Here is a 21,919-nt window from a genome sequence, read left to right on the forward strand (position 1 = left end):
TACTCCAAAAAGATACGACACAAGAAAGAAAAGAGCTGCCTAGAACTCAATTGGTTGCATGGTATTCTTTATCAGAGCATTGAAATTCGTGTGCTGACCATGGAAGTTAGTAATCAACATTCATATTATCCAGGACCCTAATTACATCTAAATGCTCTCAGCACTGATGCTCCAATTTCAGTACATTAGAAAGTCCAAAGTTACTAACAGTTACCATTGAGATAGAGCAGCTTCTCCTTACACTTAGCACAGGAAATAATTGTGGTTTCTGACATACTGTGGAACAGTAACTGATAGTAAATGCTGACTGTTTAATGATGATGGCAGCAAATCACAGTAAACCATATTGCCTGGTGTGTTTCTAAGCCTGGAATTATGCATGGTTTGCAGCACTCGAAGTGGCAAATGATTGTGTGTAGTAAAATATATTAGTCTGGGTGGCAAACAGCCGTGTGTGGTAAAAAAAAATACCAAGGGCCAGTTTTCTACCAGCCTCACTCTCCTTGAATACTCCCATTGATTTCAGGCGAATTATCCACAACTCAACATTCAAGTAAGCTGGGCAATATCTAGTCTGAAAAAAAACACTATTGTGGGATAACAACAATATATATATATATAATCTATATCTATATCTAGAGAGAGAGAGAGAGAGAGGAGAGAGTGTCAAATTTAGCATTTAGTTACCTATTTTCACTGGATCTATGCCAATTTGCTGGCCCATTGGCTTCAGCAGAGCTATGCCGATATACACACTATAAAGATCTGGCTCATTGACTTCAATACAGCTATGCCAATTTACACTAGCTGAAGACCTGGCCCGTTGACTTCAACAGAGCTACACATAATTATACCAGCTGGGGATCTGTATCGATATTGTTCCTATTATACAAATGCCAAATGACTCCTTTTATTGGAGTAATCATACATCTGAGAAAGAGAGTGTATTGACGTAAATAAACCTCTCATTTTGGGAGGAGGGATTTTCACTATAGTCTTTCATCCTCAGGCAAGGCCTCCAGGGCCTAATCCCCCAGAGCACATGCTGTGGGAATGATGTCCTGAAGTATATTGACTAGTTTTAGTAAAACAAGTTTCTAATTTATTATAATGTGTAAGTAAGCGCACAAGCTAGTGACTACAAACAGCTGGGACAGTTCAATGTAATAACGATAAAATTTTAATAAAACCATTACATTGATCTTGCCCAAATGCAAGCTGGAGAGGAGGTATCACAAAAGTGTGTGCTGTTGCTGCACTGAGTAGTGCTTGGAATGCTGTCGCTCAAAAATGTGTCAGTCCCTGCTCAGGTCTCATTTTGACTTGTTTCACAATTAATTCAGTATCAACAGCATGTTTAGAAATCACAAATGCATCAGATATACAATTCCTGGCTACCCAAAGGTAGCAGAAAGACAGCCACTGTTTGTGGATATTTGCTGTTTACACTGTACAACTTAAGGTGATATTTATTTATACTTTTGCCCTGCTTTGCATTCAGTGGCATCTAATTTCATCATTGAATATGTACCAGACATGACTCACTGCTCTGAAATACATACCACACACCTCATTCTGATCTCATGTGTACCCAATGGGAATTAGGAGGAACTCCAGTGGAAACAATTACTTCAGTAGAAGTATGCCGATTTACAACACCCATGTTTCCGGACAAACTGATGCTTGCAAAAGACCAATACAAGTGCAACCAGAATCAATCCTATGTGCTCATCTCAACATTTTTCATTCTCTCAATAATCTGCTTTATCCCGAAATCAATGAATAGAATGAGAACTTCCCCACCTACAGTAAGAGGAAGCTGTTTTCTCTTCCCCTTACTATGAAGCTGTTTTTGTGGTAAACCCTGTGGTTTCATTGCTTTAATAATTCCCATGAACACAAGAAAAAGGGACTATTTGTCAGGTCTGGCATGCACTGACTATGTTGCATTTGCCATAAGTAACCAGTAACAATACATCTAAGAAAGACATTTAGAAGCACTTAACATACCTATAGTCCAGAAATGCACAATACAGGTTAACTTTGTTGCTTTCATTCACTGCTTGGCTGTACTGCTGAGGAGTCTGAAAGGAAAAAAAATACACATCCTGAAGAAGAAAAATAAAAAAAAGAGATGCCAACATTAAAAAGGCCAAATTCTGTTCTCTGTTTAACCAGTGTCAGTCATGATTATTCCATTGACTTCAGCGGAATTATTACAGATTAACACCAGTGAAACTGAAAGCAGACTATAGCCAATTATATTTGAGTCTTTCTGCTACACACATAGGCCCCAACCATGCAAAGATTTACACACATGCTAACTTTATGCACCATGAATAGGTCCATTGGGTGAAATCCTAATCCCACTCAAGTCAACAGCAAAATTCCCATTGACTTCAATGGGGCCATCATTCCACCCACTGACTTCAATAAGACCACTCACTGTGTGTAAAGTTAAGTATGTGTGTTAGTCTTTGCAAATTTAGGACCTTATTCTTCAACATACCTTTTGGATAACTGAGAAGAAAGCCAAACGTAACAAAAATTGGCATTTTAGGATCAATCTCACTGACGTTCACTACAGTGATCAGCAAGCATTTTCTTTTCAGAAGGGTAATTATTACTACACATATAAGCAAACTAAAAAAGCAATACCAGCCTCCAAGCTTTACTTTTAAGTAAGTTTGGCATTTATACAGGGCCTTAATTCTCAACTCCTGCAAACAGATTAGTTGCTGTCTCAATCCTCTCCATTCAGAAAGGCTTGGGGCCACATTCTCTACTCTGTTACACCAGTGTAACTCCATTCAGCTGAAGTGGAGTAGAGAATCAGGCAAAATACCCTACCCAGAAGAATTTCAAAAGCCTGTTCCATCCTCTCCTTTTGACACTGATACACTAACATCCACCTGCATCCAGAGCCACATTAATGACATTCAGCACTGCAGTTATGCATTGGACCCCATCTCAGGACTATTTTTCATTTCAGGACTCATCACCAATAAAAAAAACGACTGGCAAATTACCAACCCTCAGATCATTACAACAGAAGGCCGATAGTGCTATCAGGACAGAAAATAAGCAAGTGCTGCTCTCCTTGTTCAGCATTTAAAAGAAATTTACACAGAGCTAAAACTAAAGTTCATACAAGAAAGTTGCATCAGAGATTTCTGTCTTCTCTCCCACAAGACCAACCATGAAGTGTCAGGCACAGGGCAACAAAGTTACCTCCTCACTAGCTGATAACAAAGAATTTCCTGTCTCAGCCAGGAGAGAGAGAGCTGAATTTCCACACACTTCCACACAGCTTCCAAATTTCCACCCAACAGATAAGCTCCATTACCAAATTGCTCTTGCCCCACATTCTCTGTTCTTTTGGAGAACTTTAAAGGAACTTTCCTTTCTGTTTGAAAAATGCCTACTGTGCTCTCCAGTGATTTGACGGGTCCTAAATAAAACGATTCCTCTAAGTTAATGCCAAGGTAGGCAAAGAACCACAGTCGAGGAGTAAAGTGCTATATAAATGCTAGAGGTTATTATTAATGGCACTCAAGAGGCCACTATGCCAGCAGCGGTCATCAAAAAATAGTGTGCAGAGAGAGACTAGGTGGCTTAAAAAAATAAAAGATCTGCTATAACTGCAGATAAGATCAGACAATAACAATCATCATCTCTTTGTAAGATGCAAGTCTCTGCTATTAAAACAATAATCTATCTGACCTGTAAAAGGTTGGTTACAACAGGGAGAAAGTTCTCAACTGCATACATCAATTTTCAATAACTCCCCATCCAGAAAAATAAATAACCACCAATCCATGAAAAGCAATTTGACTTGCGTTTCAATAATCTATTTCTTAAGTGTAACTGAGTGTGATGACTTAGATCGTGACCTGGATCCTGTGGCAGTAAGAATATTTGATTTAATAACATTGATATCAGAAAGTTTAATATGCAAGCAGGCTTTTTTGTTAACATATTAAGTCACTTGAGTGTTGATAAAAACTTGTGAAAGGGAAGTTCGTACAGATCCCAATGGCTTGGAGGGAGCATCCTGGCACACCAGAAACCTCCGTTCTGGAAATGAGAGATTCCTGGGACTCTGATACACGATGCAGCTGGCATTCTAGGACCTTGGCAGAGTGTGACAGTCGAGTATCTGCTCTATAAGCAACTCAGCATATTAATTTATGGAGAAACATTAGCACTGAAAATGGTCAGCTGTCTTCTCTTCTGGTCAGAGAATGAGTGCTGCAAGGCTGTCTTACCTTCTAGAGCAGGGTTACTCAACCTCTGGGTCAGGACCCAAAATTAGGTCACCAGAATGTTTCAAAGGGTCACATGACAGCTTCTGTGGCTCCTGTCCCACAGGGCTGGCTGGGCTTGCCTCCCTGCTCTAGTCACTGCAACCTCTGGGGTCCTACTCAGATTTGGCCCAGCTGTCATGATGAAGGGAGTCCAGGTAGGCCAAATTTGAGCGAGTGGCACTAAAACCCCATAAGCCAGGTCACAACTCCACTCACACAAATTTGCTCCAGGCAGGGGGTCGGGGCCAAACCTGAGCAGCATTGCAACCCCGGAGGTTGCAACACCCAGAGCAGAGAGCCAAGCCCAGGCAGTCCCACAGCACAGGAGCTGCAGCAGCCACCACTGTGGGGTGAGTGTCAGGCAGGATCCAACCCTCCCAGGGGGCAGGACCCAACCAAAACCACCCCAAGGCCTCTATCCACAGACTATTTACTGGGTCACAACAGGCCATAAACATTTACAAATGGATCCTGAGCCCAAAAAGGTTGAGAACCAGAGTTCTAGAGACAGGGAGTGCAAGTAGCATGAAGAATGGTTCCTTTAAAGTGAAATCATGGATGAAGTAAGGGTTTAGGTCATCTGCACTGATCTTTGTGGTGAGGACAGATTTAGCAAAGGAAGCCATACTGCAAGAAGATCTAGCATGCAAAAGCAACATACAATAACTCATAAATGTGCATTCATGGATAGGATGAGCACTAAGGGGAAGCATTAAGAAAAAGCCAATGAGTATCAGACTTTGGGCTAGACATTCCTTGGCCTTTATATTTTGTACTGGAAAGAATACAATAAGACTTTCCACCTTGTGCCCATGTGTAACGGCCAAGGATACCAAGTCTTTTTACATGTGGGGGGAGTGTAAGAGTTGCTCCCTCTTAAATAACCCCAAAAGAGCACGGAGGAGGAGAGTGAATGGTCATGGCAGTGGCTGTGTGTAGAGAGGGACACACCTTGCATCCCCCAAAAGGCTAGTGCAGCAGTTGTGTGTCGTTTCTGTGCCAGGCAGCTCAGGGAGGGACTGTGCCTCACAGGAAACAATCCCTCTGCAAGTGTGGCCTGGAGCAGTGTAGATGTACAGCATCCCTAACATGAGTCAGTGGCCCTTAGTCTTTTGGTGATAAGAACTTACCCACAACTAAGTCACAAAAAACACTACATCTGTGGAGATGGCTTGGAGCGAGGAGGAGGAGCGGGAGGTCTAGGGTAATTAGAACTCTAGGAGATAGGCATGAGGCTTAGGCTATTGGGGGGCAGGCTAGAAGTGAGGCTAACATGAATTCTGAGTGCCTTCTGGAAAATGTGTTTGCAGAAGACCTCAGTACTACACAACTGCAAAAGAATAGAGCCAGCCAGCTGTCTGCTTTGGAGAATTGCCAACGAAAGGGAACCAACCAAGGGGAAGGGAGAGCCTTTGTGAGAATAAGTTTCTCTTTTTTTTCTCTCTCTTTATTTGGAAGAGCAAACACATACCAAGCTGAGTTGTTGTGGCCACAAAGCAAGGAGGAGACAGCCTCCCCCTTCTGTACTTTTACTCCTGTATTAAAGAAAGGAACTTAGTGGGCCTGATCCTCAGCTGGTGTAAATGGGGGTACCTCAACCCAAGCATACTGAGCTAGGTGATCAGCTGGTGTAATTGGGTGTAGCTCCCTGCAGTTTTAATGGACCTGTGCCCATTTACACCAATGAAATATCTGGCCCATTAAGTTCCCTTTGGAGTTCACTCATCCCTGCTTACAAAGCACAGCATTTCCTCCAGTTTGCGGATTTCCTGTGTTCCTCACAACCTTCTCATCTGTCACCAGTACATACACATGACCACTTCCTTCTCCTCCATATAACCACCTGTAATAACATTTTCCTTCACATTCTTTCTATTGCCCAGAAAAATAGGAATCTCAGACCGCACGTATCCACCCATTGCACCAACAGCGCAACAAAGAGTTCACAATAATCATCCAGTCATCGGCGGGCTATGTTCTTTCCAGATGAGAGATATTTTAGAGCTGAGAGATGCGCAGTGTATCAGCATCTGGGCTGAGACCACCAAGCTAATTGGATTTACAACATATTTGACTGATTCACCCTTAGAAATAAGATGTCCACATCCTGGAAAAATTAGATCCTCCCATTGAAATGTTTGTAGGGTCTCTTCTACAGTTGAGATTAATTTACTAAACACTAGGACTTAAAGTTCAGCTCATGTAAATCAGCACAGCTCCATTGGCATTGATGCAACTATTACGCCAATGCATACCAACTGAGTTTCTAGGCCTAATGGATTTTAATATGCTAATGAAAAAGTTTGGCGAGGAGGTCAAAATTAACATTTCCTCAACCCATTTCTTAAGACTACAAACATCGGTTTAAAAAATCCTAGGACACAGCCACGCATTGAAGCCTGTGACAGAAAAGTAAAAGAAGGAAAAAGAAAACCTGATAATGAATTATTAGAAACTACAAAGACATCTGGAATTAGAACAGCTTGCCATAATATTGAACATAGATTGTTTTCAAATTTCCCTTTGCCTGAGGTAAGAACCAGTCAACACATCACATTTCCACCAGAAGTTCTGCTCATAAAATGCTATACCAGTGGCCTTGCCTGGTTCCCTGAATTCCACATTTAGCAGCTGCTGTATCAGGAGGGCAACATGCACAAATTGAAAAGTGATGACAAGATGTGTGGGTAGTGGAATGGAAACCATCTTATCAGTGTTCTGTACCAGCCAGTGTTTCGGGTTGGAAAGGAAGAAAAAAAGGAGGGGATGGGGGCAAGGGACTAGCACTCTAAATTCTCCTGTTTAGTTATTAGCCCTGGCAGTCTGTGTTTGATGACTTCTGGGTGTGCCAGCATTAAATATTCTGCCTTATCCCTTTCTATAAGAAGCATCCATTTAACAACAGCTCAGTCACCTTTCCTGTAGTGCTGAACCAGGGGTTGCCTCTCAGGGCTGGAAGGGAAACATCTAGTCATTTACATATATTGACTCCCAATTCACTGTCTTGGGGGTTCTCAAACTAAGATCTGTGGAGCACTGTAGGTCCACAGAGCACTTGCTTGTTGCCTGCAGGGAAGTGACTTGCATAAGCATGACAATATTATTGTTGCCTTGTGCTCTTGTCCCTCTCAATATGTTTGTTTAACCCGCTCAGATTGTAAACTCCTTAGGGCAGGGACTGTCTCTTTACTGCATGTACAAGATCTAGCTCAATGGGGCTGCAATCCCAGATTGGGGCATCTAGGCACGACTGTGAAACTAACCATAAACAAGAAAGGTCACATGGTCCTAGCTCTCCTCCTTCTTTCCAGATGCTCAACATCATGAAAAGTCAGATAAAATAATACATTAGTAGCAAGTTGTTCCAACAGAGCTCAGCACCCAGCCACTCCCATCATCCTCAATGAGAGCTTCTAGGTCCCAATCACATCTGAGCATGGAAAATGGCTGTAGCCTAAAGGTTAAAAATTCCTTGCTCTGAAATCTCTCCAAATGCAGATTTGGTTTTGGTTAGTCATGGTAGGGTTCCCAACTCACTTTTCAAATGTTATAGCCAAGAACCTCCCACCCAAAGATGAAACTTATATGAGTTTGTGTCACTCTGAGCACTTCACACAACACAGCATCGGGTAACGAGGGAAAAGAAAATGATAGTTAAGTCAAAAACACCTTGAAAATAATTGATTTGCAATAGCGATTCACCAAATACTTTCTCATAGTGGAAGTATCTGAATATCTGCGGAGTAGGAAGGAAATTGTGGGGAAGTGATATTGGAAGTTGGATAATGTGTGTAGCCATGCACATAATAATTAGCTCTTTTCTCTGCTGACATTATCTAACTTATCCTCTCAACACCCTTGCAGATTTTACCTCCATTTGACAGACAGGAAAATTGTGGTAGAGAATTTAAGGCCCCAACCCTGAAAGCATTTATGTATGGGTTTAACTTTCATTAGTCCCATTGACTTCAATCAGAGATTATTCACCTATTTAGAATTAAAAACCTGCATAAATGCTGGAAGGTCTGGGGGCCCAAGTGACCAATCCAAAGCCAGTCAGAACTCAGGAACTCCTGGCTCAAAGTACCCTGCTCAGCTCACTAAACCACACCTGTCTCTCTAATATGCACCTCTGAGCATGGTGGGAGCTGACATTGCTCTCTGTCATTCCTTACACGCTCAACATCTAAAAACTTGTTATTTCTCCTTTCCCCCATCCTCTTTCTCTCCTGAGCTTGTGAGCATGAAGAGTATTTTGCAGATAGTTGCTAACACTAGGTAACAACAGGTACTTCTGTGCCAAAGTCTACCTGCTTAGAAGCCAAAACTACTTGGGACCCAATACTGCAGTGCGAAAATCATGCCAAGTTCCCATTGACTTCAGTGTGGATTGATAATACTCACAATATTGTTGTAAATCATGGTAACAAATGAGAGACTCAGAAGCACTGGACAGTAGCCATAACTAGAAGTAGATTCATCTTCATGAGGAATTTACAAAGCTGACTTCAATGAGAGTTTTGTACAAATAGAAACTGCAGGATAAGGAACTATAGAAATGCAATGTGGTCAGCAACCTAGAGTTATATCAGCAGACATAATATATGAAAGTTTTTAATGCAAATCCAGGGCAAATTGGCCAGATCCTGCAGTCCTTACTCACATGAGTAATGCTGCTGAATACTGATTGGGCCCCGGGATCTGTACCAAAATGCTCCCTCTGAAGTCTGATCAAACTATTTCTCAGACAGTACACTTACCTTGAGGCAGAAATCTACCCAGAAAAATGACAATTAAAAAAAAAAACAATAGATCTGCTCCCTTTGTGTATTTAGTAACATATAGGCGAAGATTTCAAAAATCAGTGCTGAAGGTTGGGCTATTAAATCCATATTTAGGCACTGACTTCAGTGGATGCTCAGCATTTTGAATGCTCAGCATTGCTCAGGCCACTATTTAGATGGCTAAAGATGGATTTAGAAACCAAACTGTAGGCACTGCCTTGTGAAAATCTTGCTCACCATTACCAAAACACACGCTGCTACCTGATTCCTTTGGCTTTACAGAGTTCACTCAGCTTAAGAGAGAGCAAGCTAGCTTTTATCCTTGTGCTTTATCAACACAATTGTTCACTAAGGGCCGAATCCAAACATCATTCTGGGATGCATCAGCAGGAGTATTGTAGGCAAGAAAGAAGTAACTCTCCCACTCTACTCTGCGCTGCAAAGGCCTCAACTGGAGTATTGAGTCCAGTTCTGGGAGCCATATTTCAGGAACGTGTGGACAAACTGGAAAAAGTCCAGAAGAGAGCAACAAAAATGATTAAAGGTCTAGAAAACATGACCTATAAGGAAAGATTGAAAAAATTGGGTTTGTTTAGTCTGGAGAAGAGAAGACTGAGCGGGGGACATAGGAACTGTTTTCAAGCACAAGGACAAGAAGCAAAGGGCTTAAATTGAAGCAAGGGAGGTTTAGGTTGGACATCAGGAAACACTTCCTAACTGTCTGGAGAGTTAAGCACTGGAACAAATTGCCTAGGGAGGTTGTGGAATCTCTGTCATTTGAAGAACAGGTTAGACGAACACCTATCAGGAATGGTTTAATTATTACTTAGGGCTTTTCTACACTGGCAAGTTTCTGCGCAATAAAGCAGCTTTCTGCACTCAACTGCAGCAGTGTGTGCATGGCTGAGCCACTTTGTGCACAGAAGCTCCTCAGTTGCAACGCTGCTAAAACGAGAGTCATAAGGCTATTTGCGCAGAGGCTCCAGCGCTCTTTTGCCAGTTTAGACACTTGATTGCTTTCTGGGCTGTAATTGGCCTCCAGAGCTGTCCCATAATGCCTCAAGTGACCGCTCTGCTCATTGTTTTGAACTTGGGTGCCCTGAAGACATGCGCCCCTCCCCTTTTAAAGCACACAGAGACAGGTGTTGGTGTCTGTGTGTGTGTGTGCGCGCACGTGTATGAGAGAGAGAGAGAGAGAGAGATTGCTGTGCAGAGACCCCAGGGAGGGAGGTGGAGGCTGATGTTGGGGTTTCCCCCTCCCCATGCCTCAGGACTGGTTGCTTCCTGCCACTGTCTGAACTTACAAGACAGCATGCTGACACACTCTCTGTCCCCCAAAACACACTGTCTCCCCTCCATACACACACACTCCCTGTCACACACACACACCCCCCCCACTCCAGTTGAAAAGCATCTGGCAATGTAGTAGGATGCCCATGGAACAATGGGATTGGGAAACCTGCATCATGTGATGCTGTGTCTGCCCCATGAGGCATTGCAAACCCTTCCCAAAGCACCCTGCAGCCAGTTGCACAGTGGGATAGCTACCACAATGCACTGCTGTCTTTGCCGTTGCAAGAGCTGCTAATGTGGATGTGCTCCAGCGTCACAAGGAGCACAGTGTGGACATGCAACAGCTGTTTAATTCCAGCGTTTTAATAAAAGTGGTATAACTTGTGGCGCAGAAACCTGCCAGTGTAGACATATCCTCAGTCTTGCCTTGAGTGCAAGGGACTGGACTAGGTGACCTATTAAGGTCCCTTCAAGTCCCATACTTCTATGATTCCCAAAACCATTGACGTCAATGGGAGTCTTTTCATTGTCTTCAATTAGATTTTGGATTAGGCCCTAATCTCCAATAAATTACACCTGTGCAAAACTAATGACAGCAATCAGATTGTAAAAATGCCATCGAGGGAATGATTTAGCTTGCAGAACCTTTAGGCTTGAGATAAAAAGAATCCAGCTTGACTGTCACAGCCCATGTCAAATCTGCAGGGATGGCAGCTAGGAACAAAAAGAAACCTTTCTTTTTACTTGTGAACACATTTTACTTGTGAACACAGCAATAAACATGGAACCCAATGAGGCTCTTTTTTACCGCCACTTTTCCCAGAATTAAACTACCCTTTAAACCTTTCACACTGCAATCATTTTTAGCACCTCAAAGTTAAATGGGCCAAGCAGAAATAAGTCATTTTTGTTCCAAAGAATCCCCTAAATATACCCTAAACCTGACGATGTTCAGAACTCAGATCCAAATCCCATTTGTTTACCCTGGCCCATCGCTGCTTTCCTATTATACAGCCCTGGCTCTCCCAAGAAGGCACCATGTGGGATTCTACTTGTCGAGGTTAAGTTTTAATGTAACCTCATGTTATGTTATTATTGTGGTTTGCAACAAAGTTGCTTACATTATTGAGTACTCTCCATAGCAGGGTTGAAAACAGCTAGTTTTTAAACAAGACAAATATTTATAAAGTTGACTGTGCATCATATACAGCAGCCTTGCAAAATTCCACTCATCTGATTGCCTAGAACACATCTTTTTTAAAAAAAAAAAATTTATGGGAAAGTGAAATATCAATTGTTTTTCATCATTCTGACCAGACCACGGGCAAGAAAGTGGATTCTGTTTGCATGCAGTATATATTCATGATGACTTTGCAAAGCTGTTAGATTGCTAGTGAGAGAGTTGAAGCAATGTGATTTTTTTTGTTGATATTCACTTTCTGCTGCTCCACATTATTATATAAAAATGCAACGTTTCATAACATGAAAAACAAATGTTGGTTTGCATTTATTTATTTCTCCCCTCCTGTTTGTTTTCCTTAACTCATGGAATCTGCAGCATTACTAAATGGGATCAGTTGGTTTGAACAAAATCAAGAAGCCTGTTCAAAAAAGGACGCATTACCTAACCCTACAAAAATCATAATGAAAGAGATAAATGACTGACTCTTCCCTCCCTCCACCCCCATGTGATTTCAGAACAGTTCTCTTTTGCAATACATCTATCCACTCCCACAGTAGTTCTCTGCAACAGGAAGTAAATGTGGTGACAAGTGCTGTGACAGGGAGCAGAAGGCATAATCCCATACAGTGATGTTCAGAGCTGAGTGGAGACATTTTAAAAATACTTTTCCTATTAGCTAATATCTCTACAAGCCTTGGTCTCCAAAACAGAACTTTGATTTTTTCCTTCTTATGGAATTTTGCTAGAAGAGAAACATTTGCATCAAAAGAGAACCATGTGAGCCACTCAGAGTTAACATTTAAACTGCTCTTGGGTCTTCAAAGTGCGGAGTAAACTGGCTGATTTTCACAGTCCCCCTGGGAAGAGACTGCAAACACTTTGCTTGAGCAAGTCAGTGACAGAACTGGGAAGAGAACTCAGAACTTACTAAGTGCCAGTCTTCTGTTTAGTCCACTTTGCCATGCAGCCATGTTAGAAGCCTCTCAGGTGATCCCGATTTCAGTGGGAGTTGAAGGCACTCAAGCCCATTGCAAACTCAGGCCCTGGGCACCCAAATCTCCAACAAGAAAGTCCCCCTGAGATTTTCAATAACAAAAGCTCCCAATGTTCTCAGTCAAAACAAATACACAGCTTGTCATTGGCTTTTAAACTCCTTGCATCTTTAGTTAAACCCACGAATCAGGCTTTACTGGGTAATCTGGGGCATTGTGCTGCATTCCAGTGGATGACTCCAGAATTCATGTATTTTTGTACTCCTCCGTGTTACGAAATTGAAAGGGAGCTCAGCCCACCTGACAGGACAGGCATCACAATAATGAGACGTTCCACTGAGATCGAGAATAACAGGAAGCTACAACAAGCAGCAGCAAATGCAACTTGCATTGGCACTTTTGTGTTTTACCAGCTTCCTGCCGATAAAATTCAGCAGGTTGGATCAGAAAAAAAATTTGTTCACAAGATTGAAAGCCATAATTATAACAAGAATCAGTCAATATGTATTATCTGTGGAGCTTCACAGCATGGTGGGTAACTTGCCAACAAGAAGGCATTGTCCTTTTCCCCAAAGAGATTCCGTTCAAAGAATCAGCAAGTGCTTCCCCTTCTCAGTACACAACAGGAAGAAGAGAAGACACAAGGAGCCCCCTCCTTGTTCCTTTGTACAAAGAATAAGCAAAATCTTGGTCCCGCCATTCAAGAAGCACGAGGACTCTGACAGCATAGAGCTCTGGATAATTAAAACTCCACCTGCCCTGAATAATAGGCACTCAGTGATATTCAATAGCATTTGCCCTGGGAACTTTAGGACTACAGGGCTGCCAGTGCTAGATACCCAGAAATGAGCGGGGAAGGATGGAACCAGGGCAGACCAAGAGCACGGTACCATCTGAAGGGAGTGTGCACTGCACCCTTTCAAAGAGCAGAAGGACCCCTGCTGCAGAGTAGACTTCCTAGAGCCTGATTAGGAATCCCAGCTTACTCAGCAAGAGTTTGCACAAGGTTTCCTGCTGAAGTGCATTCCTGTCATTCCCCTCAGTGTGAGCAGTGGCTTAACGGCACAATCTTAGCCTCGTTAGACAGCATAAAGGTGAAGGGTGTTAGATGGGCTATGGATATAGCAAGAGTCTGGTGATTTACACAGGCCTGGTCTACTCTTAAAAATTAGACCAACCTAGCTACATCATCAGGGCTGTTAAAAATGTTGTGCCCTGAATGCTGTAGCTAGATCGACCCCACCGCAGGTATAGATGCAGCTAGGTTAGTGGAAGAATTTGTCAATCAACCTACCTCCGGCCTCTCTGAGAGATGGAAAAACCCTTTCCATCGATGTAGGAAGCGTCTACACTGCAGTGCTTCAGCTGCAGTGCCATAGCTTTGCCACTGCAGTTTAGACATGCCTCTAGGGGACTGTCTTTTTGTTCTGTGTTTGTACAGCACATTGGCCCCATGGGGTCTTCAACTATCACGATACAAATAATAAATAATAATAATGAGGAAGTGTTGAGATTTAGGGTGAGATCCAGCTTCCACTGAAGTCAAGGGAAGTCCTTCCATCCGCTCCATTCTGGATCAGTCCCATAGTGCATGTCCTGCAAACTCCAGGATTTTGCAGAGTTTTGAAACAGTTCATATTTACATATTCATATTAATCTCCTTGGCTAACACTTTTGTACGAGGGGAGGTATATATTTAATAGGCCTTTTGAAAGAATTGTATTTTAAGGAGGGACTTAGGGAGGAGGCATAATAGACCAGGTCAGAGACAGAGTACGAAGCATAATAGTAAAAATATTTACTATTCCTTATACTTGTTGCTAACGTTATTTTTTATGGGATTAGATTTATATGGTAGCTTTTTCCATCCCCATTAAATTCCTGACCATGAGAATGGTGCCTCTGAAATGTAATACCTCACATATTCTGTGAATTATAGCAGTGGACATTTTTTTTTTACTTTTGACCTTTCGGTGATTACGTCCCTTGACTGGCCAGTCATCCTTTATCCTTTTCCCGGCTCAGCTAATCTCCGGAGAATGGGTGGGATAGCCAGTCAATGGAAGGCACACTGTGTAAATAATGACAGAGTATAAAAAGCATTCCAATTTGTCATATTTCGTGACAAAGGTTCTCAGAAGGGTGCAACAAAATCACTGTCATGAAAAGGTGTTGTAAGAAGACTAGAAAATGCTGCACACAAACTTATTCTTGAAGCTCAAGATATTCAAGATATGCTGGTGTATCAGGGCACATTTTTATATCAACTCAGCAAAGCAGCATAGTCCACTGGACTGGGAATCGGGAGACCTGAGTTCTCCTACTGACCTGTTGTGTGACCCTGGGCAGGTCATTACAGGGCAGGGACTGTCTCTTACTATATGTTTGTGCTGGGATCTCTAATAATGTTAATATCGGGCCTGATCCTGTAACCCTTATTCTTGTGAGTAGTCATTCATATAAGTAGCACATTGAAATACAAGGAGTTACTGTATTCATGGAGGTAAATCATCCCTCAGTCTCCATGCCAATGCAGCAGCATAAGCCAGACTCAGAGCTCCTTTTAAGGCTCCATATGGGCTACCCAGATCTTTGGTGCAGGCACACAAGTAAAATAAGGTGCTTTCTGCCCACTACTGTCACATCCACTCTGCGCCAGAGCAGATGGATGCAGTCTTGACCAGTGGTGGGCAACATGTGGCTTGTGGGCTGCATGCGGCCCATCAGGGCAATCTGCTTGTGGGCCGCAAGACATTTTGTGGACGTCGACCATCCGCAGACATGGCCCCCCGCAGCTCACAGTGCCCGCGGTTCGCCATTCCCGGCCAATGGGAGCTGCGGATGGCCAGCAAAATGTCTCGCAGCCCGCAATCAGATTACCCTGATGGGCTGCATCCAGCCCACAGGCCACAGGTTGCCCACCACTGTCTTGACTCTGTCCCTTAATTTCACTAGCCAGAACTAAGCAGAATTGGGTAAGGTTAGTAATTTTCTGCTGGCATAGTCCGGCAGCAGATTACTACCTCCATGGTAGCAGTGAGTCGAAAATCCTTCACTCAGAAGCTTCTTGGCCAGCACAGCACCGTACTCTGAGCTGAGTCTTTGGGGCACAATCTAGTTCATAGAACTACAGCATGGAACGAGAGAGGACTTTATCTCCGGAGGGTTTAGCATCTTTCAGATCTTGGTCTCCTGATCACTTATTAGCTTTGATGTCCCAGCTCCTCAAAAGTATTTAGGCACCTAACTCCCATTGATTTTCCACTGAATCCTGGTGGATGAGAGGATCTGGACCAATGGGAGTGAGTCTTCGCAGGATGGGGCCCAAAACTTTCCAATGTTTTCAGTTTTACTCTCCATGGCTGAAAAAAAAAATCTACATTTACATTTTTCTTCTGCTAATATTTATGTCTCCTCAACCTCGAGTTTTATCCTCAACCCCGAGTTTTTTCTTTTATCCTACCCCACAAAAGGGGCTGAAACTACACACACCTATTTTGTTTAGCATTAGACATAAGTTATAGAACCTTGTAGTGTGTCAAAACAATTTGATTTGTGCATCAGCAACATCCAATGAGGTCAGAACCAGTCTGAAAATAGCACTTGTCTGTCAGCTTCAGCTACACCAGTGAATTGAAGGGGCCTGAACCATTGGGCCAGACCCTCAACTTGTATAAATCATTAAATGGAAGGCAATGGAGCTACACCACTTTGTGCCAGCTGAGAATCTGGCCACAGTTTTGTGGGGGCTCCACAAACATAGTGAATATTGAGGGTTTTATATATATATTTATTTATATATACAACTGCTGTTGTAATACATTAACAATAGCAACATAGATATTTAAGGCCACATTCTTGCTAATGGTGTAGCTGCTTTGCTGTGCCAGAATGGCACAAAGGGCCCGTGAAGCTGGCATAATCAGTTCTACACCAACCCTTCCTGCACCCACTGCCCTCCTGGTGTAGCAGGCATTCCAGGGGCTGGAGGGGACATGGTCAGAGTGCTCTGTATTCCATTCCATATCGGAGACGTTACAACCTGACCTTAAGCCACTTTTTCTCAGGGACATCAAGCAGAGGCCTGGCTCAACTGAGCAGCTAAGCCTTTGAATTTACAGCATATGATTCCTCTCACTGTAATCAGACTATAAAACAGTTTTAAAGCAAGTCAAATATTCAGCCCCAAATCCTTGATGATGTATTTTAAAACTAACTCTGTGCAACAGCGTTCCTTGTAAAACAACCTGAAGCTGACGTGACTCTCAGATCCCAGACTGAAATCCTGGGAGCAGTCACACAGCCCATCATGGAGCTACTCTTCCCCTCTCCCCCCGCCACCCTCCCAAATCTATAGCAGCCTTTAAGTCTTTTACTATTTTACAAGATGTGGACAAATTAGAGAAAGTCCAGAGAAGCGCTTTCCCTCTCTTTCTTCAGTAAAGGCCTAAGTGTACATCTGAACATCAGCTGTACAAAATGCAGAGCCAAACACACACAAAGCCCACTACAACAAATTCCAGATAAACCCAGGAAGAGAAACAACCCACTGATAAAGGATTATTGTCTGCTGGTCTACATGAAGGCTTCTTGTGCCATAAATACTAACATGTCCAACATTACTCAGTCCCCATTTCACTCTGTTTGTCCGTAACTCAATTTTTCCATGTGATTCCTGAAATCAATGACAGGTCCCTCTGGAAACTGATCTAATGGTTTGAGGAATGTAGCTATGGTAATTAGGGCTTGGCAAGTTTTTCTATTAAAACTCCAGGCTCTCTTGTCAGATTACTTAGCACAACAATTTTAAATAGGCAAGGGCTGAGCAATGTCATGTTCCTCCTTAATTTGAAAAGTGTTTCACTGCCTCCCCCATTTTCACTGCAGTGAAAGTCGGTGTTTAGTAACCTGGACTTTAAAGCATCTCAACAAAATGCAATAGCCAGTAGTTAACCAATATATCAGAGTGCCACATTCCAAAAAGTTCTTGTGGCAAGTTGCACTGCGTATCACATTAGCATTTTTCTTTTAAGGAAAATGCATAATATAAAGGAAACCACGGAAAATACTTTCAGAGATAATTAAACTGCAATTATAGTCAAACAGCCGTGGCTGACTGCACAGTTTAATTTGCTAAAATAATTCATTTTACTCCAATAATTAAAAGAAAAAAACCTCTCAGCAGGCTACTTCATGACAGCCAGAACTCCTGCAGGCGGGCTCTCACTGAAATCAATAGCAAGATTCCCAGTGACTTCAGTGGGTACAGGACAAAATCTTTATATTGCACTGTGAGTAAAAATAAGTTTTAAAAAGCCCAATTTTAGGAACACAGGAATTGTACATAAGAATGACCATACTCAATCAGACCACTTGACCATCTAATTCCATATCTTGTCTCCAACAGTAACGGATACCAACTGCTTAAAAAACCCAGAAATCCTGCAGTAGGTAGTTAATGGATAACCTTCCCATAGAGAGTGAAACCCATGTGTCAGTGAAGTCAATGGCAAAACACCCACTGATTTCAAATGGGCCCAGAATTTCACGCAGAGAGAGTTTCCTCCTGACCCCCATTAATTAGGGGCTTTTTTATTCCCATGAGAATTTCTCTCTCTCACAAAATTCTCTTTTTTAACTCACTAGTATAAGTGTCAGAGTAACAGCCGTGTTAGTCTGTATCCGCAAAAAGAAGAACAGGAGTACTTGTGGCACCTTAGAGACTAACAAATTTATTAGAGCATAAGCTTTCGTGGACTACAGCCCACTTTTATATGCATCCGAAGAAGTGGGCTGTAGTCCACGAAAGCTTATGCTCTAATAAATTTGTTAGTCTCTAGTATAAGTGTGTTCATGTGAATATTTTCATTCAGGGTCACACTTTATATGAAGGGTCCAGTTATAAATACTTTATAAAAAGGCTAACTAAATGATTAAGATACTTTTAATAAAGAATTGTCATGGACTGTTATCAAATCCAACAGGTTGCTTATAACCATGGCTTATAGCATTTGTGACACCTTCTGCTGAGATACTTATAACCATCAATCCATGTCTGTAACATGCTTATATCTAGGCTTGGAAGGTTAGATTTGTATCGGTAAATGACGATTTCATTGTGTACACAAACCAACAAAAAATATTTCCAACTATGATAATCAAAATTTACAGATAGGCAAAGTAAGAAAAATGCTGCCTGAGAACTTATTAGAGCCCAAATCCAGTGATTTGGACCTTTGAATTAGGCTTGTTGCAAACAGACAAATAGTAAAAACTGGTATGATTTGTTGCTTTAGGGATATTTGCTTTGTATATTTTGACATGTGATGTTGACATTTTGTTTTAATGGTTATGAAGCTTTAACTGTTTGAATCTCAACATCTACTGTCATGAAATAATTGTCTGACACCCCCCCTTTCAATTTCGTGTACCTGTGAAAATTTACATCGATAACAATCTTTAAAATGCTTAACAATAAACATCAATATTATCTGTCAAAAATATTTTTAAAAAATCAAAATCAGCGAATCCTACTTACATCATTTAGTGCTCATTTATTTGCCCTTTATAAATGGAATTTTAATGAAAGTGTGACTCCCCTTCCCTGCCCCAGCTGGTCTCTTTGGGACTACTGTCTCCTAAGAGTGCTTGCATGAGTAAAGGTTGCAATAAGTACTCCAAACGTAGGTACTTACAAAAAGACAGAGTAAGAAGAACCACCTTCCTTGATGGTAGGATGTATTTACGCTATTTACTATCAGTTTCTCCCCAGAACGTGGATAGTTATTCAGGAGCTTCAAGTGCAACAGCTTGGACTGCACACAAAAGACAGAGGTCTTTCAAATCTGGGGTTAATGGCAATGACACACAAACCACCTAATAAAACTGTATCTCCAGACTGCAGTTTAATAAGTAGCTACCATGTGCAGTATAACCAGGTTTATACCTGCTAATAAATCTGGAGTTAAAAGCACCTAAGCAAAAAGGCCTGAAGAGAATCAACCCAAGGAGAAGGGATATAATTTAAATCCAATCTATGTGTTTATCTAGTGAACGTTTTTATGAGCGGCCTCTCACCATGGTCTCTAAGTGCTACACAAAATTAAAGAGCACAGAAGAGATTATTCTTTTCCTCTTGGGTTCAGCTGTGCATGTAACGGTGTGTGTGTCAGGACTGCCCAGAGGATTCAGGAGGCCCGGGGCAAAGCAATATCAGGGGCCCCTTCCATAAAAAAAATTGCAATGCTATAGAATGCTATATTCTTGTGGGGGCCCCTGCGGGGCCCGGAGCAAATTATTACAAGTAGAAGAACTGAGTCTGTATTTCAGACGTGCATCTGATCACAATGATACTTTAAAACTCAGAGTTTTGCAAATGACCCATGTCTTTATAAATCCACAACCCACCTCCAGTACTTTTGCTCTTCTTTTTTCCCTGAAATCCTACTAACAATCACATTCACTCGTATTTAAATAGAAGGATCAGTGAAACTAATTCCCGTCTTGGGCAGGTCAGAGAGCAGCACTCCACTCTCATCCTTGAGCTATCGTGCATAAATGAGACTGAAGCTAGATTACATTTTACTGTCAAGTTCATACACAATAAGAACTGGAATGCAGGGCTCTTCTTTCTGTTCTTTTCCCTAACGTGCTTGACAATCTCTCTCTCTCAGTGGGGGAGGAGGGGGTGATAAAATATTGAAAAAAATCTAAATCAAGACAAATGAAAGCATACGTTGTAATGCACCCCATGGAATAGAATTACGACAGACTGTGCTATATATGTTTCACAAATTGCAGCATACAGTTATGTGGTATATGATATTATAGGTTATTGTACTCCCTAAGCTTGGACTCTGACTTAATCGGTCACAAAATGACCTCACAAATACCTACGTTTGCCCACTCTTTCCCAGTAATTAACACAAGCAGCCTTTAATATAGGGCAGACCAGGGGACTGTCATCCAACCATTAATAATGTACACAAGCTGATAAGCATAGCAATCATGAAGCCCCGACATAGCATTCTGGTACTCCCCAGCATCAATTACTAATGTAGTTCATCTGACACAAAGCTGTATAAAGCGGTTTGCTCGCACACTGAGGTCTGAGGCGATGTTTAAAATATCCCTCCAAAAAAAAAAAAAAAAACCAACCTCTCTGAAGTGTGCTGATGTCCTAAAATTACAAGCAGTGGTTTTTCTATTCATTTTGATTTTTTTTTTAACATTTGCAATTTGTTTTTTATTTTTTTAAAAAGCTTCTTTAATCTTGTTTTCTTTTTTACATTTTTTTTTTTTAGTGGACCCTTCAAAAAAGGCAGAAGAGAATTAGTGTTACTCAACTTTGTTAGCACTCCCTCTCTGGGTAGCAGAAATTGCTTTGTGGGAACTTTTAAGTTTTTCCATTTTATACCCAATTCATGTTGGGAAAATGTTTGTATAATTCAAGCACAAACAGAACTACTGGCATCTAGTACTGAAGTAATATGGCTGTAGTGGCAGAATCATTCCATCTTCTCAAGCTGAAAAACTGAATGTGTTTGGGCACAGTATGAAACTGTTTGCTGACAAAAAACACTGTATCTACATTCCATGGACAATGCCAACGGTACTTTTGGTTGCATTTACATCTTATGCAAACATAGGGATGAGAACAGCACACCATGAGAGATGTTCCCACAGAACACATTCTGTTCACAGAACAGGGAGCAGTAACAAACTCATTCTGATTAAATTAAACTGGACTCTGGTTTATCTGAAGAGCTGTCATGAAGAACCATGAGCTCTTTAAAAAAAAAAATCACATGTGCAAATGTACATGTGAAAGAAAGACCATTTGCAGAAAGTTTGTACCCAGTTCACTCGTGGTTGAGGATGGAGCTGTATGAAATGATCCATTTGTATTTTATTATTTTTCCCCAGCAAAAAACATGGAATTTTGAAACATTCTACACATACAAAAACCAGAAATTTGCCTCGTTGTGAAATTATGTCCAATGAAAAAAGGAATGGTATTTCCCATTTCTGAGTTAACCCCCTGGAAAATTGTAAGAAAATTTTCAAATGAAAACATTTTTAATTAAAAATTTGCTTTATCAAAATGAGATTTTCACAGATTTGTTTATTCTGAAATTTTGTCAGTGAAACTGAAAACTGAAAAATGTAGCATTATTCAGGGGGAGGGTTGATTTTTATTTATTTATTTTGTTTTAGAGTGATGAGAAAAAACGTATCCTTCCCTGTTGGAGGCACAGTTAACTACTGTTCATGAGCAATTGACACAGGAAACACCATCACAGTCTAGAGTCAAGACAGCTGCCGACACATTTGCACAAAGTTCATGTGCAAAAAGTCTGG

The 21,919-nt window shown here is 41.6% G+C and overlaps 1 protein-coding gene across 5 annotated transcripts in view; it reads right to left on the reverse strand.

Moving 5' to 3' along the window:
- ADGRD1 (adhesion G protein-coupled receptor D1) overlaps positions 1-21,919 on the reverse strand; it is a 259,870-nt gene that overhangs the window by 115,491 nt on the left and 122,460 nt on the right. For all 5 annotated transcript variants that reach the window (XM_065568585.1, XM_065568582.1, XM_065568584.1 and 2 more), the window contains one exon: positions 2,011-2,084. In XM_065568585.1, coding sequence (XP_065424657.1) covers positions 2,011-2,084 — 74 coding nt within the window. The remainder of the gene's footprint in view (positions 1-2,010; positions 2,085-21,919) is intronic.

Source organism: Chrysemys picta, chromosome 15 (genome assembly GCF_011386835.1).
Source record: "Chrysemys picta bellii isolate R12L10 chromosome 15, ASM1138683v2, whole genome shotgun sequence".
Taxonomy (NCBI): domain Eukaryota; kingdom Metazoa; phylum Chordata; order Testudines; family Emydidae; genus Chrysemys; species Chrysemys picta.